Source organism: Triturus cristatus, chromosome 9 (genome assembly GCF_964204655.1).
Source record: "Triturus cristatus chromosome 9, aTriCri1.1, whole genome shotgun sequence".
Lineage (NCBI taxonomy): Eukaryota > Metazoa > Chordata > Amphibia > Caudata > Salamandridae > Triturus > Triturus cristatus.
In genome coordinates, this window is record NC_140592.1 from 107,627,082 (window position 1) to 107,639,458 (window position 12,377).

Sequence of the window (12,377 nt, forward strand, 5' to 3'; positions counted from 1 at the left end):
AGGATCCAGCACCCCACTCCACCCAGTTTGTTGCAATACCACATGACGTTGGTGTTACATTGGGAACCAGCATCCCTCCGCTGTGGACAGCAGGAAAGCCCTCAAAGCCCAACAAATGGACCATAATTCTAAAAGACTGGTTTCCAACAGAACCTCTGCTCAACATCAAAGTCCTCTGAACACCAGTTCTCCAAGTGAACTCAAAAGCATATAAACTTACCCCTCCACCACCCCCCCCAAAAAACAAAAAACAAATTCTAACTCAAGACAACCGTGTATCTCTGAAAACGTTTCCCATACAGACCACCACAAAGATTCAAATCCCACAGAGGAACACTAAACATAGTGGTAGGAGACAAATTAAGAAAACCTTTCAGAAAGTGTCGCCAGTTGCAACTTAAACAGGGAAGCCTGACCTGGGAGAAACATTAAGGAAGAAAGGATGGATGAATAACCTTTAACAGTGGTCACTGCTAGGCCTTGCTGGGAAAGAGACTGTGTGAAGCAAAGAACATCAAAGGCACGACTAACACAAGAATGTCCAGTCATAAGAGCGCAACTTTTCAGTGACTCGCATAAACAAATTTTGAGGGGAGTTTCTTGCCTCAGATGTCTGCAAGCTCAGGTGGCAGACAGAAGGCCTCTAGATTACACTGATCAATCTTCACATGTGGAGCTCTAGAGTTTAGTGATTGAGATGAGTGACCTGGTCACCCTGCTGAGACTAGGTCCACCCTGAGCAAAAGCAGACAGAGTGCAGAGTTCCAATGGATCGGAGTACAGAATCCTTGGCCAATCTGGAGTGATAAGGACAGGTTATCCACAATCCTTCTGCACCTTCATCAGGAATCTGGACACAAGTGGGATCCATGGAATAGCAGGCCTAATAACCAATTGAATCTAAAGGTAGAACCATGGGAACTATTCAGAGGTATGTTTATGGTGCAAGACAGAAGACACTTCATGGTTGGGCAATTGGAGAAGAAAACTACAGACACCACAATCTGGAAGAGATTACTAAAGTCAGAGGAGAAAAACTCCATATCTGCTTTCACAGAGGCTGCGTGCAAGGTGTTGCTCTTGAAAAAATGTCCGGTTGGCGGGCCTCAGTCAAACTGTTTCTCCAACAGACCCCCACACCACGCTTCTGACTGAGGTAATGGGCAGTGGTGGAACGGTCAGACAGAACTTGAATGGCACTCCCTGAGATGGAGAAGGTATTCATGGCTAAAAAAACACCTGCAGCTTCAACAGGTGTATAGGTATTCCTCCAACTTGGACCAAATGTCCTACACCATGTCATAGGTAAGCGCTCTAGCCCAGCAAGGAGGTAGACTGAAATGAGAAGGACTGAAGGAATGAGCCACTAACAGACTGGAGGGGGAACACCCACCAATGCAGATCTAGGTTGACCGTAGAAAATCGGCACCAAGGCAGTGAAGCAATCCGAGGTTGCAGACACTGCTCCCTTAAACACAACTGAATAGTTATCTACCATCTTGTGTACCACACCCGCAGGATGCATGAAGATAATTAACCTGCACACATGGGGATTGGTAACTTGTGTCTTCAGCCAGAAACATTAGAATCTTTTACCAGATATCAATAGTCCTCTCTGGAGCTGGGAAGGCCTTCTTAAGGTAAAGTCCAGCACTTCCACTAGGAACTTTAACCTCTGCCTGGGTTGAGACGGGACTTCAGGGTATGAAGAATGCCCATGTGCACTTAAATTGTTCTGCGACCAGCGCAGGAGACCCCTACATTCCCCAGCCAGTCATACAAGTACACAAATGCTATAGACTCAAGAATGCCACAGTGAAGCACTACCTTGGACATCACTTTGGTGAATACTTCCACAGCAGTCAGTCCAAATAGTAGAACGGAGAACCAGTCGTACTAAGGCCTCAGTGCAACTCAATCACCACCTGTGGGTTGGTAGGCTCAACAGATGAATTAAGTTTCCTGGAAATCCAAGGGTACCAGCCAGTCTCCACATTGAGGGCTAACAAGATCTGACTCAGGGTGTCTCACTTGGCCAGCCAAATGAGAAAGTTCATGAGGTGAAGGTACAAAATGAGTATCGTTCATTAGTCCATCTTGTGAACAAAGCAGTAAACAAACAGAAAACTTCTTTCCTCCTTGCAACAACTCAGGAAACTTTTTCAGTAGGACAAAATTGAGGCATTTCACATGTCACAGACTATGCATCTCTGAAAGGAGAGCACTGTCCAGTGGGGAGGAGAGAAAAAATGGGGGGCGTAGCCCGTGCAGAGTGATTCCAGTGAGCCAACATCGTGATAGCCTCAATCGGTGGACAAATGGGAAACTCGCTGTCCACTGGTGGTGGTGGTGGAGGCCCACAGGCTACATTACTCCCTCCCCTAATGAGACTTTAACACACATGCTAGTCAGAGCATAAGGCACACAATTTTGAACCACCTATGGCCTTTCCCAAATGGGCAAATGTGTTCAGAGATCCTTCGACAGCTTCGGCGCCCAGACTCCGCCTCCAGTCACCAAACCAACGCCCCCCACCACCACCCTCAGCACCTGGACCCCCATCAGCACTGAAGACACCACCCACGTTATGAACACCATCCACTCTGGATCTCCCTCTGACCCATGCCCTCACCACATCTTCAACAAAGCAGACACCACCATCGCACCCCACCTCTGGAACGTCATAAACTCCTCCTTCGCGTCAGCCACCTTCCCAGAGAGCTGGAAGCATGCAGAGACCAATGCCCTTCTGAAGAAACCCAGAGCAGACCCTAAAGACCTCAAGAACTTCCGCCCCCATCTCTCTTCTTCTCTTCCCCGCAAAAGTAATCGAGAAGACAGTCAATAAACAGCTGACATTCCTCGAGGCAAACAACTCGCTCGACCCATCCCAGTCTGGATTTCGAGCCAACCACAGCACCGAGACCGCCCTCATCACGGCCGACGACATCAGGACCCTGCTGGACAACGGGGAAACAGCCGCTCATCCTCCTAGACCTCTCAGCCGCCTTTGATACCGTCTACCACCGCACCCTAATAACCCGCCTCCACAACACTGGGATCCAAGGAAAAGCCCTGGACTGGATCACCTCATTCCTCTCCAACAGAACCCAGAGAGTCCGCCTCCCTCCCTTCCGCTCCACGGCCACCGAGATCTGCGGCGTACCCCAAGGCTCCTCACTCAGCCCAACCCTCTTCAATATCTACATGAGCTCCCTCGCCGCCATCGCACGCAAACACCCTCAACATCATCTCCTACGCCGACGACACCCAGCTGATACTCTCCCTCCCCAAAGACCCAGCCACCGCCAAAACCAACCTCCAGGAAGGAATGAAAGACGTCGCAGAATTGATGAAACTCAGTCGTCTGAAACTGAACTCGACAAGGAGGTCCTCATCCTCGGACAATCCCCATCCGCCAGGGACGACTCCTGGTGGCCCACAGCGCTGGGCACCGCACCAACACCCACGGACCACACACATAACCTGGGATTCATCCTGGACTCCTCCCTCACGATGACCAAACAAGTCAACGCCATCTCATCCTCATGCTTCAACACCCTGCGCATGCTCCGAAAAATCTTCCGGTGGATCCCCACCGAAACCAGAAAGACGGTCACCCAGGCCCTCGTCACCAGCCGACTGGACTACGGGAACGCCCTGTACGCAGGAACCACAGCCAACTTCAGAAACGAATTCAACGCATACAGAACGCCTCCGCACGACTCTTCCTCGACATCCCTCGCCACAGATCTGCACACCTGAGAAACCTGCACTGGCTCCCCGTCAGCAAAAGGATCACGTTCAGGCTCCTCACTCACGCACACAAAGCACTCTACAACATGGGCCCAGAATAACTCAACAACCGCCTCTCCTACACTCCTACCCGCCAGCTCCGCTCGCCTCGCCCTCGCCATCGTCCCACGGATTCGCAGAACCACCACCGGAGGAAGATCGTTCTCCCACCTGGCCGCCAAGACATGGAACTCCCTCCCCGCACACCTACGACTGACCCAGGACCATCTCATCTTCAGGAAACACCTCAAGACCTGGCTATTCAAGCAGTAGCAGCACCATCCCCCCCTCCCTTCAGCGCCTTGAAACCCTCACGGGTGAGTAGCGCGCTCTATAAAATGTATTGATTGATTCATATCCCAGTTATACTCTACGCCACTCCCCCAGTTTTGTAATGTGGTACTCTATGCATTGTGGGTGATACAGCCAGATTCCTAGGACTTCCTTGCTATTTAATCATCACGAGAAAGTCAAGAGAAGCAAGCTCAAGAATGCCCTCCTGATTAACAAATTATCACACCTAAGGTACTTGAGTGTAAGGAGAACATACCAGCATGTTTCAACTTACGCTTTTCTGATCCAGGTCCCTTTTTCACCTCTATTTTTGTGATGCACGTCTCTTTATTGGTTTAATTTACCCTTTATATTGTCGCTACAACTAACATTTGTGTACTGGGTCTTGTCTAACCTTGCAGCTTGTCAGAATGGAAGACCCACTGGTATGAGAACAGTTTCTCAACTTATCTGCATGTTATAGGGAGTGCTTGTTCCCCTGACGAAGACCTTTTTACCACTTTCCGCCACCAAGTGAAGGTCAAAACATGTTATTTTTAGTGGTTAGCTGAATCATTATATTCTACCTCTAGACCACCAATTCGACTTTAACTGATACTATATAACAGATAGCCTTTAACAAAGGATTGCCTTTGGGTATACCCCTAGTTATTTTTAAGCTTAAAGTCTTTATCTGAACCGACACATTTGTACGGAAGAATACTATGTAAGAACTCCCAACCTTATTTGGTTGAGTCCACTGGAGGGGCACTGTTCTACTCCATTGTGAAAAGAGGCCAGTGATGAAGCATGCCATAAGTTATGGGTGAGGTGACCTCATATCTTTGTGGGTTTTGAAGGCAATATGGAAATCCACTCCAGGGCCATGTCAGTGGCTGCGTTGTAGGTGGCAGAGTTTAGAGTCAGCCTTGGAAGGCACTGCCATCATTTGAAGTGATGCCAAGGCTGGAACCTGTGGGGAGGTTGAGTGGGGAAGCATCTACGTCTGAGCTGGCAGACCCTCAGGCTAATCTTCCTGGAGGTGTCCTGCATAGCCAGGTATGCCTTGACAGCCACTGAGTCTTTATAAGTCAGAAATGCCAGCTTCATCTTTGACTTCAGAATTGGCTCCAAAGACAAGGACGAGCCCAGCACTGGTGAACTTCTTTGGGACTCGGAGTGATCCATAGAGCACAACAATTTCGAGCAAACAGATTCCTTACTACTGCTCAGATTTTTGGGGAAGCTCTTTTAGATCGTTCACCGTTAAACTTAAAAGAAATGGAGGAGAGATGCTACATGCTCTGCTTCGGATACAACAATGAACAATAGTGGACTAAGAGGTTATGTTCAGATCCAAAACCTCACATACATTTGTTATGTAGGTTCGACAAACATCTGCTGCATCTGCAACATGAACTGAACAAGGAAATCTTTGGAGAGCACATTTGACCTAGTCATTGGTAAAAGAGGAATTTTGTCAAATAGGTATGAGCTTGGAGTTGAATAAAAGATGCACGGAATAACAGCAACTTATGCCATGGTATGTTTTATTAGGGCTCACCTAGACAGCTTCGAGACATGCTGTATTCAGGTATGTAATTTAAGCTCCACCCATTATTCACCCATCGTTTCAATTGGCTCCTATTAATGTCCTTTGTAAATGGTGGCTTTTGATTTGTGAATAGGCTTAGTAGTCCCTCCTTAGTACCTCCCTCTCTTCTGTTACCTTCCATAAGGACAGCCCTTCTTACATGTGACCTTACTCTCTAGGTTTCATAAACAGTTAGGCAGCACTATTTAGTTAATGTTGTGCTGAAACAGGCACGATATGCTGTCTGGCTTTTGCGACCCCTGTTTTGTAGGTGCTGATGGAGGCACATGTCTCGTGGCAGGCCCTTGGGACTTCCCCAATTAGCTTAGGCACTTATATACAGGCATGCTAATATGTCCTGACGATCCACGCATTGCTCACTTGGATCGAAACGCCGTCGACACCTTAAAACGCCTCATGCACTAAATTTGATGTCATTATTAACTGTGTAGAGACGTTACTTTCGATTTGTTTCTTAAAATTCATACTACTTGTCAAAACAAACTAAGCGTTGCCTGAGCCTCGCTTAAATGTTCTCTCTATTTTATGTTTGTGTAGTAGGATGCAGGCTTGTGTCCCACTTTAGTATTTGTGTTCGTTTATATCTAAAAAACTTGCTGATAAATTAAATATTGAACCTCTGTCCGGCTGGATAAGTTAACCAATACAGCACTGATTGGGTCTGTATTAATTTGTTACTTCCTATCCCTACCGCCCTAGGGACCATTGTAGCACAAAATAATTGATTCCCGAGGTCCCTGGCTGACTTTATTTGCGTCCCCTTGTTGTTTGAAAAGTTAAATGTAGCCATTAAAAATGAAATCTGTGGGATCCTTGTGTACTCTGTTCCGTAACATCTACCTTAATTTTAATAAGTAACCTTGCTGTCCTACTGCGATAAGAACCACGTTTCTATGGTTGTGTGGCTAATTTCCAGATCACGATTCTCCAAAATCCTCATCACCCGTCTGTGGTCACCTCAACAAGAGTACTTTTAAGGCCTAAGAATTCCAGCTAGAAGTAACTTCTCAAAATGTGCGTATTTATAGATGTATGCACTGTCAATTTACTTTCACGTGAGACTCCCATACAAAAACCAACTCTAGCATTTTCATGTATCTTAATATCTGTGCTTGTAGATCAATTAAAAGAGACTTTATATATTGCAAGTCTTCACGTGAGCTATATAATCCATACATTAACTGTTCAATTCAATTAGATTGCACGTTTCATAAAAACGTTAATGCACACTGTTCTGTCAATACACTACTTTATGTTTTGGCAAATTGTGAAAAAAATAAGCAATACAAAAACCAAGCCATTCCAATATTTTAACATGCATTAACTTGCCAACTATATGATCATGGAGTCAAGGAGAGAGGTTAAGCAAGTAGTAAGAAAATCTGCTTTGTTGCTTTAATTTTTTTTTTTTTTTTAAGATTGTAATTATCACAACCAACCACTAGAAAGGTACAAAAAACAGCATTACAATTTAAAATGAGCACACTGTACTTAATCAAATGTAGAGAACAAGGTTATCCAAGTAGTGGGCAGTAGTACTGCTGGCCCTTAGACACCAGTGATGAACAGTATTTGCACCAGGCACTGCTCAGGAACCTTCAACAACCTCGTTAGATCAGAAACTTTCAGCAGTTGAAACGAAGACCTCTGCAGACCGTATGGAGCTGAAGAGATGTTTCATGGCTCCCTTCTAGATGTAAAATGTCAAGAAACACTGCAACAAAACTCCACTACTCACTGTAGGACTAATGTGAAGCAACCGGTCCTATTTGACTGACCTGTAGTAGCTGAGCACATCCTGGTCCTCCTTCTGCCCTTCTTTGGCATCCTGAGCCAGTTCCCGCACACTCTTACTGCGCGGTTCCTTGTTGCTGTCCTTCCAGAATAACCAGACTTCCTCTTCATCTTCACCAGCTTCCAAGGGATTCTCTCCAGTGGGGACACCCTCAAATTCAAACCGAGACAGTACAAGTCTGCATGGAAATAACGGAAAAAAGTCATTAAATGCAATCAACTATGAGAAAAACACTAGTACAGTGGATGATGCCTGGACTTGAATACACATGAGGTACAAGCTGAATCCCAAGATGTGAGACACAGAAGGGGCCATGCTTTGTGGACTCGAAGAATATGTGGAACCAATCTTCCTAGGAACAGGGAATCCGAAACAGTGAATACAAACCAGTAGCAAATTAAGAACAAGCAACAGAATTCCTACACCAAAAAAATAGGAACTGTCTTGGACAATACTTCTCTTTCCTCGAAGGTTAAAGGGAAAGACGGGACATTGCATGTAATAGAGAAGGCAGAGGATGAACAGCAGATCTCTGCTTTGACTGAATAAATACAGCACATTGAAACCAGTCAGATGGTGAATGAGTGTCACAGAAGGCAGCCTTCAACTAGCGACCAAGATCAGTGCACAGAGAGAAAAGGGGCTCCCACATCTCTGCAGGCGTTTCTGCCCCAACAGCAGCACACCAAGAAATACTTTTGCGATTTTCTTCCCTGCCAGCTCCCATTACTGCTATTTTTAGTCCCAGTAGTATCCCTTTTTATACTAGTCCTAACATTTATTTTTCCTGCAAGAGGAAGCAGAAAAGGATACGAATTAAAATACAAGAATAAAGGGGTCACAGTGACGGGCCACTGTTTCCAAAAACTAACAATTATAACACCATCTCATCCCAGATCAGGATTCTAGTTACACCGTGTATCCTATAGGGAGAATAACAACCTAGAAATTTCTAGAGGCTCAGTGTGGAGTGTTATAGAACCATCCTGTGGTGGTAGGTAAATGACTACAAACTTTCACAGGCTGCATTATCCCTATGAGTCTCTACTACGAAGTAAAAACAAGTGACTTACCTGTACACTGTGGTTCTCCAGTATGGATATCCTTCATAGATTCACGTTTGAATCTTCCCCGTCATCATGGTGGGAGCCCAACGGTAACAGTAATATAAGCAGTTTTAAATCCTTAGCACTAAAACTCCATTGAAAACAAAAGACATTGGTAGCCAGTCCATATTGTTTTAAACCATTCAAACTTGAACCAATCAGAGCAGAGAACCTGCAGCACTCATCCCTGCAAGGCCACCATATCTCAGATTTCAAGCACAAGTGTACTATAGGCGGAAAAAAAAGGTATGAATAGGTGAGCCTTAACGGGGAGGAGGGATGGTCGCATGTGAATTTATGAAAGATGTCAATACTGGACAAACAATGTATAGGTAAGGTAATTGCTTTTTTCCAAAGTATTATACCTTTCATATATTCACATGCTTGAATCAGACTAGTAAGCAGTACCAAGTAGACAATTAAGGTGGGCAAGGCAAATCATTCCACCATGATAAAAAGAAATACAGTAATATTAAACTCATAAAAGTGCATACAACACAGGGATACAAGAAGCACTACTTGACAAAGCTGCAATAAAGTAGAAGAGATATGCACAGTAATGCATATTAACAATATGCAAGTTGTGCGCACCTTATGAAAGAAGGCCTCTCAGAGCAGTCTGTCCAGCTGCCAGGTACGCTTTTCTCCAGAAATCCAGGCAGTAGTGTTTCGTGACGCTGTGGGCATTAACCCCACATGTTACTTACCTTCAGAAAACGATACATCTGTAAGACACATTAGTTAGTTATATATTCCTTACCTTAGAATTACCCCCAGGCATCAGACTGCATCTGGAAAGTTTGTCAGCAGAACCTCTGCGCGTCGGAAGGTGGCGTCGGTCGGCTCTGCATCAGTCGTTGGCTACTTAGACACGCCTCGCGGGCGGACGTCCGTTCTGTACACAACTTTCCGCGCCAGAAACGCAGAACCATGCAAGACACTTATCATTGGTACACAAAACTAGGGCCCTGAAAAGACGTCCTTAACCCTAGAAATAGGTTTGCAGAATGGGGAGGATGGGTGGTGCGGTAAGGAATCTATAACTAATGTTTTACAGATATATCGTTACCGAAGGTAAGTAACTTGTGCATCTGAAAGAAACACGTTAGTTCTAGATTCCTTCCCTTAGAATTGGTACCCCAGCAATACCAACCCCGGAGGTGGGTCTGCGAACCAAGATCACGCCAGAAAGTCCTGGAGAACAGAACGGCCAAAGAAGCCATCTCTCCGGACTTGGCTGTCCAGACAGTAGTGTTTCATAAATGTGTGCAGTGATGCCCACATGTCTGCCTGACAGATGTCATTTAGAGGCACACTCCTTCCTAAGGCAGTAGTGGCTGCCGTCGCCCTGGTGGAAGGGGCGCATAGCCCGACTTAAGGCACCTTTTTAGCCAGAGAGTAACGTACCTTAATACACAGCACAACCCATCAAGAAATGGTGCGTTTGTGTACGGCCTGACCGTTCTTTGCACACACGTAGCCAACAAAAAGTTGATCAACCCCCCGTAACAGCTTTGTGCGATCCAGATAGGAGAGCGCACGTTTTGGGTCCAGACGGTGGAGCCTCTCTTCTTCCTTTGAAGGATGTGGAGGCAGAAAGAAGGTTGGCAAAGTAATGGTCTGCCCGATGTGAAAGGCAGTGACCACCTTAGGAAGAAAGGATGGACGGGTCCGGAGAACCACCTTGTCCGGATGAACAGACAAGAAAGGAGGTTTTGAGGAAAGAGCCTGGAGCTCACTCACCCTTCTAGCAGAAGTGATGGCTACCAGGAAAGCAGTCTTAAGAGTTAAGAGACGTAAAGGACAGTTGTGAAGCGGCTCAAAGGGAGTGCACATTAAGTAAGCACAAGATTCAAGTCCCACTGAGGCATAACAAAAGGAATTGGAGGAAAGAGGAGTTAAGCCTTTCAAGAAACGGTTAACTACTGGGGACCTGAAAAGAAAAGACTGATCTGGCAGCCGAAGGAAAGCAGAAATGCCTGAAAGGTAGTCCTTTATATTGCCCAGAGCAGAGCCCTGCTGGGCTAAACAGTGAAGGAACAAGAGTACTTCAGAGAGGGGCAGAAAGGGGATCCACAGCCTTTGCTGTGCACCATGCCATAAATTTGTTCCACCTCCAGGCGTATACCATCTTTGTGGAGAGACGCCTGGCTGCCAAGATTCTGACACAGACTTCAGGAGACAGGTTAAAAGACGTCAACTGCCACTGGTCAATCTTCACGCAAGGAGGTGGAGACTGGACAAGTTCGGGTTGAGGACCGTCCCCTGCTGCTGCGACAGAAGATCCTCCCGAAGAGGCAGTCTGATCAGAGGATCGATGGCCATGTTGAGCAGCTCGGGATACCGGACTCTTCGTGCCCAATCCGGCGCCACAAGAATGACTTGCGCCCGGTCGCGTCAGATCTTCAGCAGTCTGGGCAGAAGGCGAAAAGGTGTACAACAGACCGCAACTCCACTCGCAACGAAAAGCGTAGCCGAGCGAGTGCCGCCTTGGAAATTCCAATGTGCAGAATTGGTGACATTGCGCGTTCTCTTCAGTGGCGAAAAAATCTAACCAAGGCTCTCCCCACTGTTGAAAGAGACCTTGCACCACCTCTGAGTGAAGACACCATTTGTGATCCATCATGTACCAGCGGCCGAGTTCGCCCGCCCTGGTGCTCCGAGAACCTGCCAGGTGTTGAACCAAGGAAATTCCCTGATGTTCCAGTCATGTCCAGAGGCGGAGGACCTCCTGACATAGGGTCCACGACCCCACCTGCCCAGTTTGTTGCAATACCACATGGTGGTGGTGTTGTCTGAACACCTGCACTACTCATCCCCGGACAGAGGGAAGGAATGCCTTCAGTGCAAAACAAAATCGCCTGGAGCTCCAGAAGGTTGATGTGAAGCCCGGACTCCACCGGAGACCAGAGGCCTCTGATCTCCGTCCCTCCCATGTGGCCACCCCATCCCAGAAGGAGGCATCCGTCACAACAGTGTGGTCTAGTTGGGGAAGGGAGAGGGACCTGCCACAGACCCAATTCGTGGACTAGCCCGCCGCATGGCCCCTGAACCACAACGCCGGTTCCCACGTTCCCAGCCGCACAAAGGTTGGGTAACTTGCTGCGGCCTGTGGCCCTGGGTGGGACGTAGCAGGGCACCCCTTCCGTAGCCATGAAAGGGGCGAAAAACAGACTGCGCCGGACGGTAGAGGCCCAAGGACTTAGCCGTAGCCAGTGAGTCCTTGAAGCGCTCTAGGGGGTTGTCTGCTTTGTCGCCAAAAAGGCGACGGCCATCAAAGGGCATGTCCATCAAGGTGTTCTGGACATCCCCTGAAAAGCCAGTGGACTTCATCCAGGCGTAGTGATACAGACGTTGAAATGGTCCTGCCCAGAGAGTCGGTGGTGTCCAGTCCACAATGGATGTTAAACTTAGCTGCATCTTTTCCGGCGGCGACAGCCTGGGAGACCACTACCTGGGCCTCCTCCGGACACAGAGGCAGCACTTGCACCACCATATCCCACACCGAGTGCGAATAACGGCCCTAGAGACATGCGGTGTTTATGGACCGCAGTCCTAAGCTAGCGGAAGAGAAAATTTTCTCCACAAGATGGCCCAGCTTCTTGGATTCCCTTTCCGGTGGTGGGGTATGGAAGGCGCTTTTGGAGGTGGAGGCTTGGACCACCAAGCTCTCTGGGGTGGGGTGTTGGGTGAGGAAAGTGGGGTCGGCCGGAGCCGGGCGGTGGCGTCGGACGTTCATCCTGTCCACGGGAGCCCACGTGTTGGGCCTGGACAACGTTCCCAAAAGGACGTC

At 47.4% G+C, this 12,377-nt stretch overlaps 1 protein-coding gene across 5 annotated transcripts in view; it reads right to left on the bottom strand.

The window, feature by feature from the left end:
- ITPR1 (inositol 1,4,5-trisphosphate receptor type 1) overlaps window positions 1–12,377 on the bottom strand; it is a 1,957,366-nt gene that overhangs the window by 1,093,599 nt on the left and 851,390 nt on the right. For all 5 annotated transcript variants that reach the window (XM_085624511.1, XM_085624509.1, XM_085624508.1 and 2 more), the window contains one exon: window positions 7,462–7,656. In XM_085624511.1, the coding sequence (XP_085480637.1) occupies window positions 7,462–7,656 (195 nt within the window). The remainder of the gene's footprint in view (window positions 1–7,461; window positions 7,657–12,377) is intronic.